The 27,933-nt window shown below is 40.9% G+C and overlaps 1 protein-coding gene across 1 annotated transcript in view; it reads right to left on the reverse strand.

Annotated features, from left to right (window-relative positions):
- Window positions 1-27,933, reverse strand: part of EHBP1 (EH domain binding protein 1) — a 228,996-nt gene that overhangs the window by 191,531 nt on the left and 9,532 nt on the right. Inside the window, exon 2 of the mRNA XM_035895376.1 lies at window positions 5,704-5,761. Within this exon, the coding sequence (XP_035751269.1) occupies window positions 5,704-5,761 (58 nt within the window). The remainder of the gene's footprint in view (window positions 1-5,703; window positions 5,762-27,933) is intronic.

The raw sequence follows: 27,933 nt of genomic DNA on the forward strand, positions 1-27,933 counted from the left end.
ACAAAAAAACCCAACAAAACACCAAATCCACAAACGAACAAATGAACTGAATGCAGATTTATTTTTGCCATAGTTTTCTGGGACATCCATCACTGCACCTCAGAACATCATCAGATTTTAACTTTGCAGGATCCCTAGAAAAGAGAAGGGTATTATGGTCCCCAATTTACAAGGAGCAAAAGAATACCCAGTTTCTACTAATTTTGCATGGTCTGCTTAAGTCAGCTAGGACCTTACTTTATAAGGATTAAGCACAAAACAATCTTTGGTTTTGTTTTCCAAAGCAGACTTTTTTCACTTCAAGTGCAATGATGGCTGCTCAACACTGCTGCAAGTCAGTCCCCATGCCACAGACACCCACTAAAGGGGAAGATACATCAAATCTTGCTTTAATACTCTATCTAGCCTCAATCAGGAACTTTGTAGATGAGGATGGGAAAAAATTGAATTCACTAAGGCAGCATTTAATCACATAACAGTGAGGCAGTCTTTTTTGTTCATGCCCTATATCTTCTTTAACAAACACCCTCCAACTACTTTATTGATTAAGCAGTTTTGCTCACCACTCAGTCCTCATGCTCTCCCTAACCACTGTCTGCTTAACGAGGCAGCAAGGCTGTAGGAAAACAATTTGCAGGCGCCTTATTAAAGACTATATCATATGCCTTAAAACAGTAGGCACAGACCATTGGAATGACTCATCATAATTTTGACCGCTTGCATTTGCAACCCAACATGATTTCCTTACTTTACGAAGAAACCAAGAAGCCCCAGGGGTGCCATTACCAAACTGCGCTGGTCCCAGGCAGCCATCGCCATGTCAGAGCCACAGCATGCCTTTGTAACTCCAGTCAGTGAGAAGCTGGTAGTGACAAGCAGGGCTAGCACTAGAAAATGAAGTAGCCAGAAAAGGCAACAGATTGCCAAGGACAGCAAGCCAGGTGACCCGACTGCTGCTTTATTGATGGTGTATCCTTGAAAAAAGGCTGGGCAGGCTGCTGTTGTGGACAATAAGGGATCCTTTTTACTCCCTGTCCCTCTGCTTCTCTTGGCTCTGCTCTTACCATTAAAGTCCTTTCCATGTTCCCGACATTGTTCCTTCTCCTGTCTGTTTAAACAGTTTTTTATAAACCTGAAGCAGAAGCGCTGAAATCACAGGCAAAGTACCTTCTTTCAGCTTTGATACAAAAAGGATCTTTGAAGAATAATTCTGTCAGGCTCTCAGAAGCAAGTGCAAATTTGATTCTTCAGAGGTGTGCGATTCAACCATAAGCCTGTATGTGTTAACAGGAATAGCAGAAAGTGCCTCTTTGACATCATGGCAGCATCTCTTTTCAAATTGAAATTTCTTAGTTCAAAGCCTGGAAATGCGAGAGCATTTCAGTGAAATGAAGGTAAACATATTTACAACACTTTTCCCTTGTTCTACACTAGAACAAAGACATTCCTCCCCCACTCAAAAAAAAAGAAAAGGCAAGTCCAAAAGCCAGGGTCTGAAAACCTGGGAGCAACATGCCAGTGTGACAGGGTACTGAGGAGGAAGAGTTAAGCAAGTTCACTATTACAAGCTCCACCTTCTGTAAATTACGGAGGCTGGTAACCCTCTAAATGAGGTTTGAAAAGTTGTGGGAAGCCCCACATACCTGATTTTGAAGACAGACAACATTTTCACCAGAAAATTGGTGACTTCACCCCCCATCAAGCTGAAAGTTCATTTTGGTTCTCAGTATTCGTTTGGATTGCTCAGTAATTCTGCCAAATATAGCAAGGCTGCAAATCACCATCTTCTGTAAATGCCTGGCACACACTATGAAGATGCCCAGCTATAGAGAGATATCTTGTCTTGACATGCCTCTTGAAAAGCATCAAAATCAGATTTGCACAGAGAGAGGGCATCCCAGAATGGAGCTGTAAGTAACCTAAACCTGCTTTAAGGCCAGTAACTACTGGATACATTTATGGTCCTGTATCTGTCCATCAGACTGCCATTTAAATGCTCTTTCTAAACTGTTATTGCTGTTCATTTGCAATACTTTAAAACTTACTATAATTTAACATATCTACAGCTCCTATCCTATGCTTCCCACAGAAACAACTAAAATGTTCAGACTCCTGGCACATTCTCTCTTATGATTTCTTCTAATTGAGGGAACACTCTAGTAGTTTAGTTGGAAAGACAGTATGTGGGCCAGAAGGCATACCAAAATCATAGAAAAGCACAAAAATAAGGGCTTCAGACGACATCAAGGACTCAGCTTTCAGCTCAACAGTATCTTAAGATTACATTAGTTAAGCAGGCCAGTTTCAGTATACATCCATAGCATCATCATACCATCTTCCAAGTTGCACCACATTTTTTGATGACATCTTTCTTATACTTTCCAGTACAAGACATTGAGCTACTGGAGAGAGTCCAGCAAAGGTCCATGAAAATGTTTAAGGGACTGGATCATCTCTCATAGGAGGAAAACCTGAGAGAGCTGGGACTGTTTGGCCTGAAGAAGAGAAGGCTTGGGGGGACCTTATCAACGTATATAAATACCTGAAGGGAGGGTGCAAAGAAGATAGATACACACGCTCCTCAGTGGTGCCCAGTGACAGGACAAGAGGCAATGGGCACAAAGTGAAACAGGAGGTTCCTTCTGAACATCAGGAAACACTTGTTCACCATGAGGATGACTGAGAACTGGCACAAGTTGCCCTGAAAGATTGTGGAGTCTCCCATCTTGGAGATTATTTAAAAGCTGTCTGGACACAGTCCTGGGCTTAAGCAGGTGGCCCTACTTCAGCAGAGGGGTTGGACCAGGTGACCTTCAGAGGTGTCTTCCAACCTCAACCATTCTGTGAGTCTGAACTAGCATAGTGATATCCCTCATTATCACTAACAATCTGAAAAGTTCAGAAAAGAAATCATAACCTCCGAAGAAGTCTTTACATATCTTTACAGTAAGGCAAATCCCTCTCCTCCACCTTGTCATCCCTCTCCTCCTCCTTTTTAAAGAAGCTGAAAAACATAGAAAATTATTAATGTTTTGTACTGACTGAGCCCAGTGTCCATCAAAAATAAGAGGAAATATTCATTTGACTTGCTTCCAAGAAAGCAATTAGATGAAACAAATATGTTGAATAAAGTATTTTACTGGCAGGATGACTGAGAGATCAAGAATATTTATTGATCTACAGTCTTGGATGCAAAAAGCTCCAATCATATCAACTACCTAAGCTTTAAAATTAACTCTATCCTCTGCCCAGGCCTCAGGGCCACTCAGACTCTTTCAGAGTACCTTTGTGGGATCTTAGTAAGCATGAGTTAGCAAAATACTTTTCTGAGACTCAGGTAAGTCTCCCAGTTTATCCAAGAGTTGCTTCTACTGCTTGGTGACCAAGAGAGAAGACACTCACGGGAAGGCATATCCTGGAACTTTATGGCCTAGCTGAAAAAACCTCAGGCCCAAAAAGCTGAGCTAGTGTCAGCAAATCCTCTTGCCTCAGTGAAATGTTGCCATTGGATCCTACAGCATTATGCCCATAACACCACAGGCAGAAACCCATCACTTCACGAGGTCCTATTGGAATTTTGTTAGGCCTTCTGTTTCTGAACATATTCTGGATCTCCATAAACTATTCATTCATGGACAAACACCTTGCTTTTCACCAAGCTTTTCATGGTTACAACGCTCATGTAAGTATTGACTTTACTGTTCTATATTATCTTTTCTCTCTCTGTTCTACAGAAATTAAATGAAACCAAAATAGAAAAGTTATCACAGCCATGACGGACACCATACATCAGCAGTTACTGCCTAGGTATACATCAAGCTGTAAATTCAAGGTAACCTGAGCTAGTTCATCCTTCAATGAAGGAGGAATAGTCTGACTGGCTTTGCTGAAGAGTACAAACATAGAACAGGAGCAGTTATCTTGGAAAAGGTACAAGACCCTTGTTTACTCACAAGGTAACACCATTGGGTTTTCATACCCTAAAGCAGAATTTAGGATGCACACATTGGAGTAGGCATTTGTTCAAGTTAAAAGACAAAATACAGCAAATATGCATGACAATCAGAAAAATAAGTCAGAAAGAGGATTGCCGGTAAAAAACCCCAAAGTCTCTCCTCAGTAGGGTAAGAACTTGTATATCACATTTTCTAAACATTTAAGTTCTTCGAAATCTAATTATTTCAAGATATCTTGCCCTCTCTCCACTGTTCCAGAGTTCTTGGAAGTATGATTTTGAGTCACATGCATATACCAAAAAAAGGAGCTTATACCATCTCTATGTAACTGAAGTGTTAAAGAACTATTAAAAGGCTCAATTCCAAAACTTCCCCTCTGGACGAGACCACTTGCCTCTTACCCTGGTCAGGCTTATGGCAACAACTGTGGGGAGAAGGAATGAGCAAGTGCGGCTGAGTATCTTGAAAAAGAGAAGCTATTGGGAAGAGAGGAAACCAGCATGCACTCCTTCCCCCTGCAAACCTGCCCAGAGGCTATTTTTCCCCACCTCACACACGTTGCCCTTGTCAAGCTTTTGGACAGATGGGGGACAGCCCTATACCAGAGGACTCAAAGCAACAAAAGAAATCCTGCAATATGACCAGTGTTCAAAAGCCTTTGCTTGCCTGCCGTACATGTGAAATAGGCTCCCCACCTCCATGGGCAATAACAACTGACTGCTAGGACTGACAAAAGATTTTACTCTTATTAGTCAGTAACACAATACCATACAAGACGCTGTCATATTAGACACTGCAGAGGTTTAGAAATGCTTGCCATTTGCTTTAATTTCAGTGTAAATGGAGGGCGTCGTGGGGTTTTTTAAGCTTCATTTTCTCCGGAAACCAAGCCTGTCTCAACCAGACTGTCTCAACCCTTTCCCTTTGCCCTAGACCCAAAGGAGGCTCCATAGAGGCTGACTGCGCCTTACTGTCAGAGCAGCACAATTCAGCAGTCTAGACAAACTGAGCACCATTTAACAAAGAGACAGTAATCTCATAAGGCTTTCAGATTTCTTAGTGCAGAAAAAGTAAGGCAAAGCTCACAGAAGAGAGGGCTCCTCTGCTTGCAAACTTTTACACATCAAAAAACCCAGCCACATGCAAGAGAAACTTTATGAATGCCCAAATACTGGACAGACTTCACTTGGAGCTTCTCTTTCCTCAGGCTACCAAGTCATTAGCAATAAAGTACAAATTCATATGCTTCCTCACAGTGTTTGTGGAAGTAAAATGTTAAAATCTAATTCAAATATACACTACTGGCTGAAAGAGCCTGCATTTATTCTTTTCAATTTATAGTACTTTCTAGTTGTGAAATAGCCTCTTATTCAGACTTTATCTCCCCATTGCAGTGATGTCAGATTCTTTAATAATAATAATAAAAGTAATAATTTTAATACACTTCTAGTAGTGAAACAGATTCTCCTTTCTAATTAGGTCTAAGCAATTAATAACTGAAATCGAACTGATGATGATACAGTTCTGCTAAACAAATAACTGAAGCTGAAATCAGAGTTAAGTGTTTCCATAAATTAGTGTTGACATCAACAGCAGCTCATTCTGAACTTTACAGATAAACAGAGTTAAAAAGAAAATAAGAACAATTAAAATATTTCTCTTTTATTTGGCTGCTCAAGAAACCAGTTCCTCAAACAGCTGATCCTTCTTGCCACTGAAGTTGGGACTTATTAAGCAATCAACTAACCTTAGAGGATTTTCTTCGGCTTCTTCTTGTCCAAACCACCACTAGTTTATCTGGCTGCCTGTTGAAGATAAGGAAGAAACAGCTTAATCTACAACAAGATCAATATGTAAACAGTTTATATTAAAACTCTTGCAATACATAATGACAACCTTAGCGGATACATTATCTCTTAAAAATAGCTCATCTAAAAACCACTCTCAACATCAGTCATTTAACAGGAAAAATAATGCCGTATTTTTAGAAAAAGGCTGTCCTCCAATCTACACGCTAATGTCAACCTTCTCCTCCTGATGTCCTTGCCTGTGGGCATTTCCCCAGAGACAGCAGCACACCCGAGCAGAAACTCTTCCATGGGGCAAAGAACAGGGTCCAGCCTCTTTAAAGACACCTTGAAAAGAATCCAGTACCCAAAAAAAACGATCAATGCAAACTCTAGTTTGAATTTCAAAGCAGACATACTGAAAGGGTACTGGCTAAGTAGCACAGAAAACACACAATTTCACTTTTTCACCTCCAAAAGATTTTTTTTCCCCCCCTCCTATTTGATTACCTCAAACAAGAGAACTGAGTCCCGTATTACTCCTCAAAATCTCCTTGGATGACCACAGACAGATAAATCGGTGCTTCCTCAACTTTCACTCAGAAGGACAAGCACGCCGAAATTCATTACGGCTCTCCAAGCATTTGTTTATTTAGTATTTCTAATTAATGCGGATGGAAACCTCAGTGAAGGACACTTCCAGTACAAATTATTTTCTCTTCAAATTTCTTCAGATTTATTTCTTGGTTAATAGTTACGGCCCTATTACTTTTACCTTATTAGTTTTAGAATTGCCTCAGAGTGATTTTTGGTATTGACCTAACTTCCAGGCTTTCCCTCTTCCTTCCCCCGTGATACACTTCTCATCATATGGCCACACTCCTGGTCCCACTTCCAGACCCATGAGCCCTCTTCCAGAGACTCCTGACCATTCATTCCAGCTTTGTTTCCTGGCTGATGACCCAACTCCCATCAGCAAGCCTGACTGCAAATCCACATGCAAACCATTTTCAGGAGAGTTCACACTTGCACTTAAAAGTGCTAAAGCTGCGACTCTGTCTGGAAAAAAACTTGCTACTCAAGAATTTTGAGTCACTAGTGTAAGAATCCTTGCAGTTCTAAAGCCAATAGCAAAACCTGTTTCATGTTAAAAAAAAAAATCATGGCGGGAAAAAAAATGGGTGTTACTGAGAAAAAGTCAAGCTACAATGCACTCAAAGCATTCTTTAGAAGATGCACCCGAAGTGCACCACAGAATTATTCTGAATAAATAAAGCAGCGTTCACACTGCTATCCTAGTATTTCATCACAGGGAGACTATCTATTTCATAACTAACTTTTCAAATGAAAACCCAACTGGTTCAATAGTCTGAGAGCTCTGAAGTTCTAGCTCATGAAGCTGTTCATCATTTCTGCAGGCTGCAGTAAAACTATTACATCACCTGTGATTCACATTTAAACCCCACCAGAACTAAAGTTCCCCTGAAAAACAGAGTTAAAGGCAAACAGACCCTGTGAAGGAAATGAGGACACTGGCTTTTATTTGCTATACTGTACGGCACCTTATTCCTTTAATATATCCCTTAATTTCTAAGTTGGGATAAACTGTACCCAAAAAAAACGATCAATGCAAACTCTAGTTTGAATTTCAAAGCAGACATACTGAAAGGGTACTGGCTAAGTAGCACAGAAAACACACAATTTCACTTTTTCACCTCCAAAAGATTTTTTTTCCCCCCCTCCTATTTGATTACCTCAAACAAGAGAACTGAGTCCCGTATTACTCCTCAAAATCTCCTTGGATGACCACAGACAGATAAATCGGTGCTTCCTCAACTTTCACTCAGAAGGACAAGCACGCCGAAATTCATTACGGCTCTCCAAGCATTTGTTTATTTAGTATTTCTAATTAATGCGGATGGAAACCTCAGTGAAGGACACTTCCAGTACAAATTATTTTCTCTTCAAATTTCTTCAGATTTATTTCTTGGTTAATAGTTACGGCCCTATTACTTTTACCTTATTAGTTTTAGAATTGCCTCAGAGTGATTTTTGGTATTGACCTAACTTCCAGGCTTTCCCTCTTCCTTCCCCCGTGATACACTTCTCATCATATGGCCACACTCCTGGTCCCACTTCCAGACCCATGAGCCCTCTTCCAGAGACTCCTGACCATTCATTCCAGCTTTGTTTCCTGGCTGATGACCCAACTCCCATCAGCAAGCCTGACTGCAAATCCACATGCAAACCATTTTCAGGAGAGTTCACACTTGCACTTAAAAGTGCTAAAGCTGCGACTCTGCCTGGAAAAAAACTTGCTACTCAAGAATTTTGAGTCACTAGTGTAAGAATCCTTGCAGTTCTAAAGCCAATAGCAAAACCTGTTTCATGTTAAAAAAAAAAATCATGGCGGGAAAAAAAATGGGTGTTACTGAGAAAAAGTCAAGCTACAATGCACTCAAAGCATTCTTTAGAAGATGCACCCGAAGTGCACCACAGAAGTATTCTGAATAAATAAAGCAGCGTTCACACTGCTATCCTAGTATTTCATCACAGGGAGACTATCTATTTCATAACTAACTTTTCAAATGAAAACCCAACTGGTTCAATAGTCTGAGAGCTCTGAAGTTCTAGCTACCATATTATATACCTTCCCATGAAGCTGTTCATCATTTCTGCAGGCTGCAGTAAAACTATTACATCACCTGTGATTCACATTTAAACCCCACCAGAACTAAAGTTCCCCTGAAAAACAGAGTTAAAGGCAAACAGACCCTGTGAAGGAAATGAGGACACTGGCTTTTATTTGCTATACTGTACGGCACCTTATTCCTTTAATATATCCCTTAATTTCCAAGTTGGGATAAACTGAAAGTGGCATAGTCTACTGCATTTTAAACTGTGTAAATTCTCTCTTATGGCTTCTTTAGACGACCTAAACCATAGGCTGGCTCTGCTTGCAGCTTCTCCTGCAAAATCTTGTTTGATAATGAGGTCATCCTATAGTACTTCGAAAGCTCTCTGCTCGCTTGGTGTTGGGTGCGTTAGGTTCTCATCTGTTGGCACATACCCCCATTCACTTTGATGGGAGCGGCGTTTGTGCCACCAGGAAAAAAAACAAAACCAAGCAATTTCCTTGAAGCAAAGCAATCCAAACCCATGTCTACAATAAACAATTTTTTTCTGGAGTTATTTCACTTTGCACTTTAAAGTTGACTCATTCTCATTTCAGAAACTAGCTCGTGAAACAAATTTAATTTCACTTTGACTTACTCACTCCTGAGCTTGCCTCTGAGCACAGAAAAATGCCAAAATTGGAGCAGGAAAGGGGTTAGGGAAGGGGGGGGAAAAAAAAAGGAAAAATAAGATGCACTTCTGAAGTACCAGTGGCTACACTGAAGACAACCCTCCCTCCGAGAGCAGGACTCTGTGTCCCAGGAGTCACAAAAATAGCAGATTCAGTAGGAAAAGGCAGGACAATGCCTGCAGAGATTAACAGGAAGAACACAAGTCCACGCTGCCACTAGCTCTCCACCTCTTCTCCCTCTCACCTAAAGGGACACAGTGCTCAGCAGCATGTCTCCTCCCTGCTCCTTCTCCCCAGGGCAGCCAGCCACTATGCTTACAGCGGCCTTGGCCTGCTCAGGTGTACAGGAACACCCGCTATCAGAAACATGTAAAAGACAAAAAGACATTCTTCATGGTAAACTTAGTAGATCATGCAAACATTGAATTGCCAACACATGGATTTCAAGGGTAAATTTCCACAAGTTTTCATCAGAAGAGCACTCAGGTCTCCAGAGATCTGTGAGGGAGGCTAAGAAGGATCCTACCCAGGTCCCTTCCTTTCCTGCAGCTCCAGCTCAGGCATCAATGATGCTGCTTTGCCCATCTAGATCTGTTTTGATCTGGTCTTACTTGACATCACAAGTGATTTTTTTCTTAGAATGGCACTGGATCATCTCCCATGGGGAAACACACCACAAGCTAGAAAAGTGAAGCAGCACACCCATCTCCATGTAGTGCCAACATCTAAACCAGGAGGCCAGCCCTGATGGAGACAGCCTAAGAACAGTTATACATGTGTGCAAACAAATAGGACAAGAGAAGCAAGACAGCAAAGCGAAGCGAGGAAACAGGAGTGTCAGCGTCAGCATCAAAGCAAGTCAATTCAGGGGAAACACACCACAAGCTAGAAAAGTGAAGCAGCACACCCATCTCCGTGTAGTGCCAACATCTAAACCAGGAGGCCAGCCCTGATGGAGACAGCCTAAGAACAGTTATAGCGAAGAGGCTATACGTAGACACAACACAGTTATTCTGAAAAACTAAGTAGCATGAAACAATTGTCAAGGGCTGACAAACCTCGAATGTAGAAATCCTTTTAAGTCTGGACAGAAAAAAAACAAACCCAAAACCCAAATCAGACATGGGCACCAGGACATGACAGTAATCTCCTCTGATATTGGTATGAGCGTGTCCCAGGTTGGTAACTGACCTTACATTTAATTCTACTCCTTTCCTCTAATTTTAAACCATGGCATTGCTTGCCTGGCTTTACACAGGTTGTCAAGAGACAGCTGGTGCTTCAATGCAGCTCTCCAGCAGGAGCTGCATCTGCATCACATACACACACAGTTATCACCAAGCATGGATTTATTTCTCAATTTTGAAGAACTCACTCTGCCAGGAATATAAAGAAATACACTAACATGAAAAAGCCAACTGGAGTCTCAATTCAGACTGAGAAGACCAATCCATGCTGATGGAAGAGCACAACCAGCACTTCCTCCCATAGGCTCTTTCACCAGTACATTTATTTTGTTAAGTACTGAGTGTACTTTGCTCCTTCAGCTTCAAGTATGAGAGAAATCCACATCCAGAGGTACTTTGCCAAAACAAAATGAGGAATGTCATCACAATATGGAGACAGAAAATTTAGCAAAATGGAATGGGGAGAGAAGGGAAGAGAAAAAATATCCCAAAGTATGAGATTCCCCACTAAGTATATACCACATACTTAACTGAAACAAAACACAAAGAACAGCAGTTTTTCTAAGGGATTTTCTTCAAGAAAGTCAGAAATCCAACAATTTAAAAATATCCCAGTAGAACTGTTTTACAAACAAGGCCAAGAGCAGCCTTCTCTTCTACAATCTGTTCATTGCTCTTTTATGCCAATATACTTCTAGAAGAAAAAACCCTGCTCATATTTTAGTCGGCAAATTTGCATTCAAGGTTATTAGTGATGTCTCAGTGCTAGGAAATGGCCAAAACCACATAATGCAATTTGCTCATTTAAAGCATTTAAGTAATATTTCCTTCTTGGGACTTCTCCCCTCCTTCAACATCATAAACCTGGGCTGCTGTCTGTTAATGCCAACAATAAAAGCAAATAAAATCCCTTCTTCAGAAGTAGACTGAAGACCAGTTTTTGTATCCTTTATAAGTTTACTTTGTAAACTCCGAGATCATTCCAAATACAAAATCCACAATGGTGTAAGCTGAACAAATACTAATGGTCAGCTATTAAAAAAATTAGAAAATTAATTTCCTGTGCTGCACAAATATCATTTCTCATTCTTTTAAACCCACCAGCTTTTAGTCATGTATTCAGCTCCAGCAAAGCCAGTATGTTTAAGGTAAGGCATAACACATGGCTAACCCTAAGACGATGGGGTTGGGGTGGGAGAAAAAACTGGGGTTTAGCTGAACAGCTGCATCTCCACACTAAGTAATTGCTTCAATCTATATAATTCAACACCACCAACCTTTCAGTGGGAGTATTTAATACCACACTGGAATCTAACACGATTGCCTTGGTGGTGCTTTGCATTTCACCCCATGGTAGCAAGCAGCATCGCCAAAGTAGCAGCAGCCCCCTGGGAGGTGGGAGCTGAAGGAAGCCAACAGCACTGGGGCATCAGACAGACGCTGCCACTGTGAAAGGCAGGGACCCAGCAGCAGGTACCAAAGGATCCAACTTGGATTGAAAAGATCATATTTTATAATGCCTACCATAAACTTGTATTTGCTATTTACTCATTTTTGTGTGGTTCACAAGAAACTATTCCTGAAGAAAGGCAATTTACAGTAGTAAACTGTAAAGTAAAGTAGTAAACATTATTTACAAGTGCAACTTACTGAAAGAAGCAGGGAAGATTTTGATTTCAAAGTTTGCAGCTCAGTAAGAGCTTCATGACTGCCCTGCATATTAAGTAACTAAAATGAGATTTAAAATACAGATTAATAAGCCATCTATAATTCAAAACCATGCCTGCTTTTCCTGTCAGATGGAAGCCATGATTCTAGTATCTTAATTCTCCCATTGAAACAACCAATTTAAAGAAAAAAAAAAAAAAAAAAAAGGAAAAAATATTGGAACCAGACTGTGCCATATCCACAATTTTAAAATAAAGTAATAAAAACATTCTACAGAGTGGAAAAAAACTATGTCATCTGATCATCACATTCACAGTTGAAAAGGAGGTTGTGTAAGATTCAAGGTCTTCTGGGGCTAGGTTTGATCATTGCAGGAAAAATTTGGCACAATATTTTCATTACAGAACTCTCCAAATATCATTTGTGAAAGAAGGACATAAAAGGTATCAGTCTCCTGTTAGGTCTTGTTTTGTAAACCTTTTAGCAGAAGCAGATAACATTAACTAGGACCTATTTCTCCACCAAATTTACCTCTCGATAACAGAAAACTACAAGACATGTTTAGAATCTGTTGGAAAGAACTGCAAGTGCACTTAACTTTAATTATGGCCACTGAAGCCAATGGCAAGACCAATTACTAATAACCCTTTGGCAAAAGGAGAGAAAATAGGTAACAGTATTTGTTTATAACGAGGTATCGTTACATTTAATAACATTCAATAATCTTTCAATGCCTGTAATGCATAAGGTACTTTTTTGTATGTACACAGACCACTACAGCCTGCATGTTCGTTTTGGCATCTAACTGCCTAAGTGTCAGGGTTTGCCTTTTTTTTTCCTCCCCTTTTTTTGTTTAGCTTGTTTTATTCTCACTGTGTTTGATTTGAACTGCATTAATTATTACAGGCTGCCAGATTACTCTTGTGAAGCAAGCTTAAAAGAGTATAATTAACAAGAGAAGCAGCAGTGTTAGCACAATAGCATGCAGATGCACCTATTGAAGGATAAAAATAATTACTTGAGGACTAATGTCAAAGTACTTCTGATAAGAATTATTATTTTTTTTTAAATAACCTTTTGTCCCCTCTGCACTGTACATACCAGCATGATGGCCAAGGTTTTTATTAGGAACCAATACTCCCTCCCCATCAGCAGAGAGCTTTCTACATGACTGCTGGAATGCTATCAAGGCTCTCTACTGGTCTCTTACAAATAAATGGGATCAGTTCTACACCACCGTTAAGTTGGGATGAATGTTACTTTTCCTCATTTTACAGATAATTACTTTGAAAAGCTGTCTTTGAAGTGCAGTCCTCTCCACTGGGACATACATCATTACCATTAGCCAAGGAACTACTCAAGCAACGGCCTTTCGTGAGCCTTGTACTAAGTTTTTTCCTTCAGAATTTCCTGTTGGTCACGATCAATGAAATTCCACAGCTGCCTACAACTCCAGGAAGTGCAGTCAAGTCACCACTGATGCTTTAAACAGGCCTAAGGACTCTGGTAAGAATGATGTCATATGTTGATGCATTTGCCAAATGAACCATCTTGCTGAGTGAAGGTACAGCACTGATTGCAAAAGCCAGAAATATTAGGAAGAAAATAAAATGTTTTGGAGATAAAACTCATCTGAGCTAATTATAAGATAAAGTACATTAAGAGATGAAGCTTTGCATTTTAGGAAGTGGCTTGGGGTTTTCTTCCCCACCTCCCCTTAACTCCCACGGTAGAAGTTAAGGCTACTGACTTGTACCCAGACATTGTTCAGCATAGTTGTACAAGATGCCAAGACACATCCACCAGCAAATTAAGGTAAGATGGCTGACGTGTTCACCTGGCCTAGTCCATCTCCTCCTGCTTCACTACAGACTCCTGCATAAGGCCTGTGAACAGACTCCTGAACCATCTCACAGCATTACCACAGACTATCTGAATCATAACAGCAGTCTCCCAACCTAACTCATTGCGGAATATGCATCAAGCCCCTAAAATAAGACAAAGCTTGATCTTCCCTCCCTGCAATCACCGAGTAGTCTTAACAAGGCTGGGAAATTTCAAAAGAGAAAAAATTAAAACAGGCACAGCAAGAGGACGCCGTAGCTGAGATCCTTCCACTTCTGCATCTTCACTTTCTACACTTAACACAGAAAATTACTCCTTCATTTCTTCCCACCAGAGGTCTCTACATATTTTTTCAAGACTACACAAGCTGTCAGAAGACCAGGATTTCCCTTGTGAACTGAATTTGAGGGGTTTTTAATAGATCTGCAGCTGAACAGCCTGACTTCTACAAGACTTTCGTCTCAAGATTATGCTTTGCTTTTCAAAAGAAGCTCTAGTCCAGCTTTGCTTGGTTTAAACAAAATAAAAGGGACAAAGCAAAACACTAACTATTTTCCAAGTGCAGTCAGACCTACTGAATCTGCACAGCATCTATTTGCAAGGATGAGCGTGGAATGTGTAGTATGCACTGCTGATGACTTGGTTTTCTCAAACCAAACACAAAGTTTGCAGAATGAGCTGGATTAAACAAAGCCCAAGTTCATCCATTATTCACAACAAGTGACAAGGACAGCTTCAGCTTTGTTTTTCAAGGAGTTATTGCAGCAAAGAATGTTGAGCAAAACAAACTTGACAGGACTATCTAGCAAAATCTTTTCTTAAGCTTTTTGCAACATAATTTTATATTGCAGAATACACAAACTGGCTCTAGTCTTCAGAAGCTATGTTCCCTAACGTCCTTTTGACAGCAAGAGGATGATGCCTTGACTAGTCCCTGAATTTTGTCACCTCCAGCTGCCCTCCACATAGAAGCTTTCTTTACCTGTTTCAATCTAGGTTTGCTTGTCCCAAGGAAGTGTTAAGAGTACCGCACCATGACCAAGTGGATCTCTTACCTCACTCTCCTTAGGCAGACATTTACTCGAGCAATGCTTAGTCCACACATTTACACTACACATCCTGCCACACCAGAGCTTAGAAATGCCTCACAATAATCTATAACAAACAATGCCTACAGAAAACAACAGCTGCTTAAGGCCACCTAAAAGCTTGCTTGTAAAACCAACCTCCCTAGTGAAGTAAGTTCGGAGCATTATAACCCCACTAAACACAGGTCAGGTTTTTGTGCGTGGCTAGCGGGGGCTCAGGCTAACCAGCAGGGAGGAGCACAGGCTAACGGAGCCATTCAGACAAACCTTAAATGGAAAGAGCGGAGCATGTTGTTTTATAGTGGAAAGGTCACAGGAGGCTACCAGGAGTCAGATCGTTCTCAGATGGCCGATTTTCCTTTTTATTTTCTTTTTTCAGAATATTTAGTCTTCTACTTTTTAACAATAATGAATTGATGTTTTTAAAAAAAGCTTTCAGTTTAATGTTGGTAGGTTGCTCCTCCCAAACAGTGCCTGGCAAGAGCAGGCACTACACAAACCTGCTTGCACAGTCCGCCCGGTCCTGACCTGCGGTGAACTCACTATTCTGATCCTCTTCCCTGCAGAGCTGGGGCCTGACAACTGCCAAGTGAATAAACACAAACTAGTTCAAAATCAAACTCATCTTCACTTCATACGTAACAGTGCATTTGGAAGCTGGTTTAAGAAGGTGAAGTGCTAGACCCTTTATCTGCTATGAAACCCAAGTGCTGAACACAGACCTCCACACACTCAGCCTCCACATCCCACACTTCCTTAAGCAAACACAAGTGATCAGCTTTATCTGCCCCTCTCTTCATGAATGTCCATGTTCACTGTGCCGTAAAACAACAAAACAGATTAGTAACAAGAACCAGAGAAACACAGTTTTCGCAAACTTGAGCAAGTATACCAGGGATTTTTAATTCAAATTCCAGCTCTTGTCCTCGCTGACGATACAGCATTCAGAAAACTTTAAGACAGACACTGAACAGCATCAACCCTCCCTTTGATTTTAGTCATGCTCCATGACCTACCTATACCTCTATCTATAAACCAAAGATAGTATCTCCATACAACAATGTACGTGCGTTACTGAGGATACCTTAAACTTTTGTGTTATCCCTTCTTATTTTGAAGCACAAGCACGTTAGTTGTATCTCACAACAAGGAGTGCAAAAGCATAACTAAAATAAAACTGACAAATGGTGCCTGAAACATAGCTCCAACCCCTCAAAAACAAATGTCCACATTAAACAATGCATTTCTATACTAAAAATATGCAAGAAGCTTCTCAGCACACCACTGTCAATTTTAATCAGACCCCATTACAAACAGATCCTATTCCATTTTGTATAATTTTTTTTTCAAACAGCATTTGAACAGAATGCCCTTCTGTTTTTCAATCTGGGAACAGTCAAGAAAAAAAAATATTTTTCTGCAATTCCTGCAGAACAGAAGAAAAGTGTGCATCTTTCACCAAAACCACAGCACAAGAAAACTGAACTGTAATAGACTCTTCTTCTTCCAATTTGTCTAAAACCTATTTTAGAGACATTCTGCATAGCGATTAAAGAGGAGAATGATCTTCATTGCTCTTACTGCCTGGGCAAGTTTCACATTCACACACCAATACAAGAATGAAGGTTTAGATTCATGAGCCACAGGCTGCAACACGCTGTTCCACAGGGATTCCAGTGTCCACGTTAGGACTTGGACAAAGCAAGTCTCGGAAGCAACAGTGTGTTAATGACTCCATCCTCCTCCTCTCCTTGCAATCCATGGACTCATCCTGAAGGAATTACAGTTCAGCGTGGGCAGGAGTAGGAGAATCTGGCTGGCGCCATGCATCTTTCAAAGCTCCCTTCCAAACCAACGGCAACAGGGTTTTCTTGTTTGTTTTTGTTTCTTAAGGCCATGTTTTGGATTACACAAAGCAACTTCTATCCTTTGAAGACACACAGAAGTTGTGAACATACTGAAGGTTTCTGAGTGGGCAGCAAATGCAGAATGGTATCAGCTTGTAGGGTTTGTCCAAAGAGAAAGTTCATATCACCGACCTCAGGTGCTTGGATTATGGGACTGAGATGCTTATACAGTAATTAGTGCTCTTCATTAAAAAGGCTCATACCTACAAAGAACAAATAGTACTAAGACAAACAGTAGTCTGCCTCTTCAAAACTTGTGAGTCTGAAAAGCTTGACTATATACTTTAAGCTATACAGGGCAAACTCCTGATTTACACTCCAAAGACTGTAGCCTAACACTGGGCAGCACGACACGAAGATGTAGTAAGCTAAGGGGCAGATCTGTGGTATGATGTGTCCATAGGTGGAGCAGCATGGAAACAAACATACAAACTCATACGTAGTTTTCTAAGTAATACTTTACTGAGCTTTAAATTAATCCACATTTATTCTGAGACATGGGCACTCCTGGCCCATGCGCAATGAGCTCTCCAATTAAAGGTTCCTCATCTGTCAGCAGCCTCCTTTCACTTTTCTAAATTAATATCACAAAGAGGGGGGGAAAAAGAAAGGCGGCAGGGGAGGGGGAGAGTGAAAACATGACATGCTGTGTGAGCTCCTTTCCCCTATCTCTGCCCAGGAGACCAGACTTTGCAAATGCTGTCAGGTGCTCTGAGTCACAGCCATGAGAGACAGGGTATCAAGAAGTATGAACTCACTTTCAGGGAAGGAGGGAATTGAAAGATAAGATCTTGAACTGCTTTCTCAGCTCCGAATCTGGCATCACCTTGGCTCTATGACCAACCACAAGATTGTGCATCGCCTGGTTTCAGCAAAGTTCCCTGTTACCAGGAAGAACACAACTCCTCAACAGCTGGGGCACTAGTGGAAGTAACACACCTTCCTACCACCCTTCAGAGGTGCAAAACTAGATTTTACCAACTGCAATAATGCACAGCTGCTGGAAATCTCTGGAACAGCCACAACATCAAAACAACACAGAGAAACATGGGAACCTTGCATTTAAACTTGGGTCCCAAAGTCACACACTTGCACACTAAGAAAACAAAAAGCCCCAAAGTCTCTACAGACCTCGTCTTCTCCAAGCTTAACAAGACCTTCAAAACGTACAAAATGAGAATAAGTCAACATGATAAATTTTGCAGCAGTAAGCCATACGTGGAGAGTTTTCAAAATTAAAGCTATGATTTTCTTGCATGTTAAGAAATAAAAATATTAATTACCAGAGTTACAAAATTTTTGCATATGGTTTCCAAGGAACTGGCATAGGCCATTAGAAACTGCTGCTACCATTTCCCATGAGATGCCCCATTTCATGTTGGTGGCCTTTTGAGAGCTGCTTTAAGGTGGAGATATGGTCATAAGAAGTGAATTTATTTGATCAGTATTTACAGTTAAATAACTGTTCCAAAGACTGCAAAATTAGAACAACTCCTCCTCTTCCTGCTCAATCTGTTTAAGTTGTTCCATTGCTTCCAAGCTGCCTCCTGAAACAAAGTTAACACTTCTGATTACAAAAGTCAATCTCAAAAGCAACACCATTTATTTCTATTTATAGATCACCAATTAATCATACATCCAAAATCTAAAAATTTGTATCATTTTTAGGAAGTTAAGCTGACCAAGCCTTTTAATGCCCTCAAAGTCACACCCCTGGCTCATATCCAGCAGCAACTATTGGATAAGAAAAAAATGTACGTTAACCCCTGGATACTCAGGAGACCAAGTAAAACCTCCTGCCAACACTAGGGGCTGGATGTGGTAAACAAAACAAAAAAGAAAAAAATTTCCTAACTGAAAGACGTCTGTTTCCATTTTGAAACATTAAAAAAAAAAAAATGATCTTACATCTTTTAAAAATTGGAAAGTATCTTGAAAATACTAAACTTCCTAATTTGAAGATACCATTGATGAAACATTTCTATTTTAAGGTCAAAAAAAAAAAGCCTAAGACCACCAACAACTAAGGGCCTAAGCAGATTTTGCTAATAACTGCTGTTTGCAAGATGCCCAACAGCAATCTGAAGTAGATGGTAACTAATTATTTCAAGATTGGCTAATCTGGAAACTAATATCATATTTAATATGACTGTTTTAAAGCATGGGTTTCAATTAAAAAAGCAAACATACAGAACCTAAAGTATAGCTGAATTCATGCCAATATTGAAAATGCACAAAGAAATTACAGCTTTCAACCAGCCATGTTTTTTTGTTTGTGGTTTTGTTTTTGGTTTTTTTTTAAATAATCTTCCTATATGGTATTTTTCTGTTACAACCTGACCTATCTTCCACTCAAGTCAGACACTCCTACAACCAAAGCCTTTGGAGCTAGGTCAGCCCTTCAGCTCAGTATCCTTACAGAAGAAACCAAGAGTCTTCACATTTTTTTGTGTACACGAAGCTGTACCTACTCTCCTTTGAAAAGTTTCAGCTGGTTACTAATATCCAACAGCAGGACGCTCCTCAAGGTGCAAAAGGTCCTTTGCGTCCCCAGAATTTTTTTGAGATATAAACTGTTGAAAACAAACACTGCCCTTCCCTTGCTTACGTTCCCAATGAAGACATAGATACCACCAATATCGACTGTTTCAAAGTCTCAAGTTGAGGCCTGTTGCTACCCATCACACACTGAGTTTGTAACTAGAGACTAAGTCCGGTCACTACGTTGGCTACCATGCTGCCCTCTCCCTTCCTGTGCTGTCATGGTTGCTATTTTATATCAACTTAAAATAGACAGAACCCATACCCTCTCCATCCTATAATGAAATATCTGATCATGTTTTAGCCTGCTGGCTACTTTAGTTAGCGGATGGATCTTAGCATGGAGTAGTTGTAAAGTAACGTCTGCAGTCACAGAAGAGACTCCTGGATGCTGTCCAGATTTTTTATTAAGTGGATTTGATGTCTTGCAGGCTGGATTCCAGCCTTGTACCATTAAATAAGGCAAAGGGATAAAGAGACAGAGCCCCTCTATCCCATAGAGCACACAGCTTAAAAGATTAAGTAATTTTGTCTCACCATAGATTTCAATTTTACTCTAATTTAAAAATTTTTTATCTGTAAACACAAATGTGTCTGGTGTGAAAAGCGGTTCTTGGAAGCAGAAAGGTGAATAAAAAGGGAGGCTAGGTTGGTTCCTGGAGCAAAATACACTCTTAATCTTGCAAAGTGCTGAGAGTCATCCAGTCAAAGTAAAAGACAAAGCCTCTCAAACTTACTGCAACACCTAGTTGTGCCAAGTGAAAAAACAGTGTCTTTACAGTGAAAGGCAAAAACCTCCTACCAGATTAAGTGCTGCAGGATCTGGCACTAAACAGGAAGAAAAATTTTAATTTCAAGCGTTTAGAATGGTAAATGAAATTAAGATAAGTTACTGTAAATGATTAAATTTCAAATTGGAGTTTTAATATATTTGCCTAGTTAGGGTCAAAGAAGCCTAATGTATAAAATCCCACTCTAAACTAACCATGAAGAGATTGGGCATCAATTTTAGCTGTGCAGAGTTCACACAGAGCACTGAGGGGGAAAACCAGTTATGTGCAGAGTCATCAACACAGACAATAGAGATGTGTGGGCACACAAACTTCTTGGATTCTGCAAAATAAGGTTTTCCACATATTTCAGTGTATTTGATATAAAATGCACTTTTCATCTTTAAAACAAACAAGGCTCAAAAGTTGAAGCCTGCAAAATTTTAACATATTTACTTCTGGAGCATTCAGATGGAGCATCAGCCTTGGCAGGGCCAGCATTGCACACGCGTGTGCATGCCCACACTCCAGCAGTACAAGCACTTCAAAACAATGGGCAGGCCCACAGAGGAACGCTCAGAAAATTAAGACCACCGGGCTATCGCAGTGAAGAGCAAATCTCCTGAATGAGTGCATTCACAGGAGAGTTCAACACAGCTTTATTTATGCACTTCATGCTTTTAAGTCAGCTCTCCTTAACTTTTTCAGTTTCTGAGCATAGACAAGACCTTACACAAAACACTTATCTCAGTTTGATTTGTTAATTTAACCTTGTCTCTTAGGCTTTGACAGATGAGCACTGGCATATCTAGTCCTTGCTGTTTAACACGTTACCCCGCACAGTACTGATGCTTTCTCAACCACTTTTCTTCCCCAAAGCCATCCACCCGAGGAAGTGCAACTTCTGTCCTCGGTGCTGCAACTCTCCTTTAGTTGGACCTGACCTGGACAAAGGCAGATGGGCAACCTAGCAGGCTAAAGTCTTTAGCCCCTCTCATTGCAGGCGAGTCAGGGCTCTCGTTTCTTCCTGCTCTAGCTGAAAGCTAGCGCTCAGTTTTAACATATACAAGGTTTGGGTTTGTTTGTTCTGCAGCCAGACAAGCAATATAGTACCAAATGAGGTGTGAATTTACTCATTCATTTCAATGCACTTAATGTTCAAAGATGCTTTGGGTCACTGAAACCCTCAAACTTCAAAGCCAATGAAAATAAGTGTTTTAGAGAAAATTTATGAAGTCAAAGTGTAAACCAGAGCCAGACATTTGGCTTTTGTAACGTCACCTCACATCACTGGAACAATGCAAAGAAACCTTTAAGTTCCCCAAAAAGGGCAGGGCGGGATTCCCCGTGGCAGCCGCATATGCCGGAACCCGATGCGCTTCCACTCACACACAGGTAGCACAATAGCTCCTACAAGCACTCTGCCTCTGCGACATCCAGCCTCCCAGCTGTGAGACCCTTCCATAAAGATGCACAGTAAATCCAGAGTGTCCAAGCCACGTCTGATGCACGTGGCCCATCCCCAGCAGCATGTGCAGGCACACAACCACCAGCTTTTCCCTAAGGCAGGCAGACCAAAATGTGCAGCCCATATTCCCAAGGTGCTGATGGCCCTCCGCCATCCCACAAATGAAGCATGTCCCTCAGCAACAGGATGGCAAAAGGTGGCAGAGCAGAAATTGGGTCCAGAAGGGCCAAAGTGTAAACAAGCTCTCTCATCAGACACTTCCCGCTTTGCCTCACCTAAAAAAACCTCTCCATAGCCAAATGTCCCCAGGATTTGGAGACACATGCAGGCTCCCTGTTCTCCTCACCATACTCTCCCTTGCCCCTCTTACCTCTCCTAAGACACGAATAGGGATCATGTGCACCCAGGGACCTTACAGCTGGAACACTGAAAAGGGGGAAAAAAGGTTCAAACAATCAAAGAGAAAATATCTATAAAGACAACACATGGCCAGCTTGATCACATAAATAACTGCATCAGAAATAGAACAGGTGCCTACATTTTCTAGCTTTGAAGCATTCCATTTCTGTACAATGCCAGTGTTCAAGAATCACCTACAAACCAGACTGGCAATTCTGAAACGGGTGACGGAGGTTTGCTTCTCTCAAGAGAGAGCGCGCCAAGAGTTTAGCCTGTCTCTGACCAAACTCAGAGCAGTTCTCACAGTTTAGCCTCATGAAGTATTTCAAATATCTCATGAGCTACCCTGTCTCTTCTTACACTGCAAGTCACAGGACAGATATGCTGGAGCAACAAACAAGTAAAATAGAAGCAACAAATGCTCTGCATAGAGCTCTTGGCATGTTTTTAAGGGTAGGAATAAAAATGTTACTTTCCCCTCCAATATTCACATTCTGTCTTTCACAAGCATTAGGTTTTGGTACTGATTTTGTGGATATGATATGAAAGAAAAAGCTATCACCTGAGGTCCAAGCAGAATATTCTAACAGCTCTGATTATATCACAGTGATGATAAGCCTACATCCTGCTGTGCAGCCGCGGTTTGTCAGAGTTGTAACTGAGCTCCATCCTACCAGATTTATTCCCAAAAGTCTTCACAGGCCTTCACAAATTCTCTTCCTTCATCAGTACTATAGTTTCTATATAAACACCTCTTTTAAAGCACTTTGGTTTGAACTGTCAGGCAGACTGTCACAAACATTTGCAAGTTAATCTCACACAAACAACATAGGTCCCCTGAACTTTTCACACTGGAGTAATCAATATGTAGCCTTTCGAGTGCAATTCCATGCTTCAGACACCCATCACTTCTACTGAAGAGGAGCTTGGTCCTTATAGTTATTGCCATTTTCTAATTTATCACCACCTCTGGATAAAACATTTCAGAAATGTCAATCCAGAAAGGATGTACTTAGAGCCTAGTACAAATTACTTCCTTCCCCTCGATCTGGCATTTATCCATTACACATCACACAAAGGAAAATAAATAGAAACCAAACAAAAACCCCTCCTCACAACAAAAAGCTTGCTTAAGCTCCTGCATGAGTAACTGTAGATCAGTAATTACGTGGTCACTTCCCCTCCAGATTACCTTTCCCATTCTCCTCATGTACTCAGCTTCACCCGTCCAACTCTACCTCAATACAACGTTCTGCAACATTTTCCCCTCTGACCCCATATGACCAAACACACCAGCCAATTCCCTCATTATTAACATGACTTATAGTTAGAAAAATGCCCCTTCTTTTCTTTTTTTTTTTTCTCTCCAGTTTATAGGGTATAAATTGCAGTTTCCTCCTCACTTACAGTGTCTTGCTACCATAAACCTGCACTCATTCAATTCCTATCAATACAGGGAGGGGTTTTGCACCTTCTCCACAACTGCCCTGATTTCAGTTTCAGACATGTAACATGGGGATAATTTTTTTCTCTATCACACAGCAGACTTGCAAGACTGGATTAATAATGGAGCTGTGCAGCTGCAGAATTTTTGCATAGAGAAATTGTCAGCACTTGATATTTATTTCCACACAGCAAAGCATCTTTTTAGTTGTTTTACACCAGTACCACTGAACAGAGAGCTGCTACCTCTAACCTTTAACAGGAGACATAAATCCTACTTATAAGTAATTGTGGATGTAAAACTGTAGGAAACCTGACGGAAGATGATTTGCGCAAGCAAATTAGGGAATGATAGAAGAGATGACTTGTCTACAGCTACAAGGGAAGTTGAAAGAAAGCTTAGTGTGGAACCAGAATTTTCTGACTGCTGTCGTTTCTGCCACTAAACCATACTCTCTAGTACAATGAGAAGCAAAAAGAACTATTTCCCCTTCCAAATCCAACACACTTATATAGAAAAAACTGCAGAGAGTTTATCAAGTCTGCCCTGAACAAATGAAGGTGCTAAATTGACCAACACAGAATTATTTAAGTAAGGAACAAAAATAACTTATTACTACTTTTAGGAACTGAAAACCTATACGGCCTCACAAGCTCTTCTACTTTCAGTAACCAAAAAAACTACTCTGCAGCTTCTGGCTACATCTGGGTAGCAAGAGAGAGAACACTGTGTGTGATTTCTTTATGTGACCAGGCACTTGCCTTGGGATAGAAAAAAAAATTAAACTCCCACAGCCACGGGTGTAGAGAACCAGCCTCCCAGGTTCAAATAGAGAGAAAAATCATGCTTTGGTACAATAAACAGCTCAAAAAGCCCAAATTGTAACTAACTTATCTTCCTGTAACTGTATATAAATGCACCAAACAGTAAGACCATGTAAGTACTCTTATTGTGTATGCTGCATTCTTCCTACCCTTTCCACATCAACCACCCAGAAACTGGCATGTGACACCAATATGGAAAACTTACACAGATCCAGTGAAGAAAATAAAACACAGTGAAAAATATAAGGATGCATCAGGTTGAGGAGATCAGGACATCAATTTGAACTGAGTAAAATCACATCAAGGAAGGCCAGACACATACTGCAGTTTTATTTACAAAGCAGTAAATCTTCCTTTGGATAGGAAAGGAAATATTTTTCTTTCAAATACACTTTTTTTTTTAACATCATGGGATATTAATAGCCCAGACTTTTTCTACCTGTGTCTTAAAGGTATAAATATTTAAATTATGCTGTTTGTTTTCATTCAGCACAAAAAGAATCCCTAGAATATTTTAAATTTAGATTTCTTCTTTAACAGTATGATTGTTACTATTGCAGTCGCCCAAAGTGAGGTACAACATTTTCTATAATCAAGGCCTGCTCAAGACAGTTTTTGGACTTCAATTAGAAAAGCTACTCTAAACTGGAATAGTTTTTCTGGTACAAGCAGAAATATAAATGCACTTCATTTTGCTACAGAAGTGCTTAAACTGACTGTGCAGCTATTTCCATGAAAATGCTTCTAGATAATGTAGTTCTGTACTGCTGCCTCCTGCCTATAAGGGAAGAATAGGTGCTGTATGACATGGATTGCAAAGGCACAGTAAAACAGTGGAGCTGCTGCATATAGATGAGGTCCAAGTATAGATATGTGCGTACTGCTTGTTCAGCAAAATCGAGTCTGAAAGCTCAATGTGACACAGTAAGTTCCCATTTTAAAGTGGTCACATTTAGTCATAAGAATTTTACGTGGCCTGGGTCAGCAAACATCTGCCTGAATAAAACACAAAAATCTGATTACAGCTGAAAGGAATTGTATTCAACAGGAGAATAAAGGCCTGGGGTTTACTACAACATTGAGCATTTCAGTAACATCAAATTCACTATTTCAAAGCTACTTAGTTTACCAGTGAGATGGTTTGAGGTTGTAAGGGAAGTGAGATTTCTGGCCCTGCTCAGCCCACATGCCCCACAGCACACCTGGGACCCTCCAGTGGTGGACAAGATTTGTCCCTTACTAGCAACAGCCACCCCTTCTGCTATTCATCAGCAGCATCCAGGCTTTCTCTCCTCTTAAGATAGCTCAACAATGTACACTGATTTCATATATACACACTGTATCTTGAACTATGTATTTGTACATACTACACACAGGTGACAGGACTTCCGTCACATCACCCAGCTTCCAGAAACAACTTCTCTTTTGCTGTGAGGGATGTTCAGTATAAGAAGTTAAGACCCCAACAATAAAACACGTGCTAACCAAAGAGATTACATCAGCAGAAATACAAGAAAGCTCTGCGGCTGTTCTCTGAAATAATTATTTTTGCTTCACACATGGGTTGCTTGTATTTAGGTCACCATTTCTGTATCTTCAAATCCAGCAGGATCTGCCTCATACACCTTTCCGGCAGACCAGAATACATTCAAACAGGGAGAAAAGCCTCATATTCTGCTCCTCACTCCCCCTGCTTCCCCGTCAGCTCAGCTCACCTCACCTCACAGCCAGTCCTGCCCATCCCTGAGCAACACTGAAATGCAACAAGCAAATATTCCATGTAAAAAGCTGCAAGACCAACCATTTTTTAAAGGCTTCCTTGGACAACAAAGAAGAAACACCCCCTGTAGAAGACCCAAGGCAAACCTAACCGAGCCTCCTCTGTGCCCACCTATGGCACAGCACAGAAGGATGAAGAGGGCAGAAAACTCATCCTGCAAGGCTAGGGAGGCAGCAGTTTTCTGCTTCCCAGGGCCTTAATGGGGTTTTGTCAACCATAAGAGATACTGACAGTTCTCACAAGGAGATGGACATAAACAAGTTAGGGTAAATTGTGGTCTTCCTACAGTCAAGAGTAGATCAAGATTTTTTTTTTTTTTTTTTTTTTAAATTACAGTTTGTGAGCTTTATCATTAACTGCAAATCAAGCAAGCATACTCCTTTCAACAGCTGTTGATAAAAGAAGTAGTATTATTTTCCCCCTACAGTACATGCTCTACTTCCCCAAGAATAAATTTGTCTGAAACAACTTTACTTACTGAGGTCAGCATATTTTTTTTTCCAGGAGGAAGTAGACTTTGTGCATTGTAAATACTTTATTAGGGCCCACTCTAGACAACAAGACCGAATCTATAGGCAAACATTTCCATATTCCTGTTTCCTGGTACAGCAATAGGAAAGGAGACAAGGGACTGCACTGTCATCTGCAGTGGTACTACATCAACATTAGCCACACTGTTGGTAGTACTGAACTTACTGACGATGGGCAAGATGAACAACAAGCACGAGGACTGGGTAACCCACAGACTGAAAGCACAGGTAACACGCCTGGTTTTACTGCCATTTTCGCTTGCGATACAGCTTTTCCTGAGGCAGCGAGAGCAGGAGGCGGCTATGGTAACAGATGGGGAGCACAGAAACATATCTAGCAGCTCCCTGCTCCAAAAATACACTCGCACAAAGGGCCACACAGAAGCACAAACTGAAACAAACCCATAGTTCCAGGCAGAAGGAAAGAGGTCGGGCTGCCAACAGCTTTCACCCTTACAGATTCTCCAGTGTCTAATAAAGGATAGAGTTACTAGCTTTTTACCTGCAGCCATGGGGTCTGACCAAGACTCTTCTCTTCAACCCAGAGGCCCTTTGTCAAAGAACACACGGAAATAATAGCAGGAGGTTTCCACCCCGTAAGCTTTGGTTGAAATTGTCTGCTGAAACTTTCCAACGCAACGCTGAATTTGCTGGCCAGACAGGCAATTCAGACACATTTTAACATCACAAGAGAACTTTTTCCCTATGAAGCAAAGCTAAAAGTAAGGGAGAAGCCCAAGGTTCAAAAACACCACCACAGCAAGCTAACTTGTCATAACCACTGACAGCACAGCCCCACCAACCATAAGAGCGATGCATGCTCAGAGAAAAGGGCTGTCCCAGCTCTCTAGAAAAGTGGCAGCAGCACTGGTGCATAGATATGACAGGCTTTGATGGACAGCGAGGCACAGTAGGCTGCCACAGGCCCACAGGTAGCAGATGACATGTTGGGGCAGTCCTCTCGCACCACACTTCACCAAGCTCCCTGTATTACCATATTTCAGTGCTCCCCTGTTGCGCGGCTGCTAACTTTCAGCTGGTATAGCATTTACCCCACTGGACAGTCTTACAGCTTACCCCCCCACACCCCACTGGACAGTCTTACAGCCATGGATTAAAGGAGGCATTGTGTCTTAAGCACTAGATGCTTACAGTTCTAGCAGTATGGGTCATCACACACCTTGTCAATCCCCTGTCAAAAAATCCCCTCATTACATCAGTGACCATGAGAGTTCAGGTGTTAAGATTTCTCTTGGTCATCTCTCAGTTAAAAATGAAAAAAAATAATCTCATGTACTACATGAAAAAAGGAATCCATGGGAAAGAAAAATAATTCCTTTACTGTGTGTTGGTATTCTGAAAGGGTATGCAGACACTGAAGCTTTGAACAGCCATCTAAAGGGAGGAAAGCAAACAGTTTTAGCAAGAAAAT

This window comes from Egretta garzetta, unplaced genomic scaffold (genome assembly GCF_000687185.1).
Source record: "Egretta garzetta isolate BGI_Z169 unplaced genomic scaffold, ASM68718v1 scaffold360, whole genome shotgun sequence".
Classification (NCBI taxonomy): Eukaryota; Metazoa; Chordata; class Aves; order Pelecaniformes; family Ardeidae; genus Egretta; species Egretta garzetta.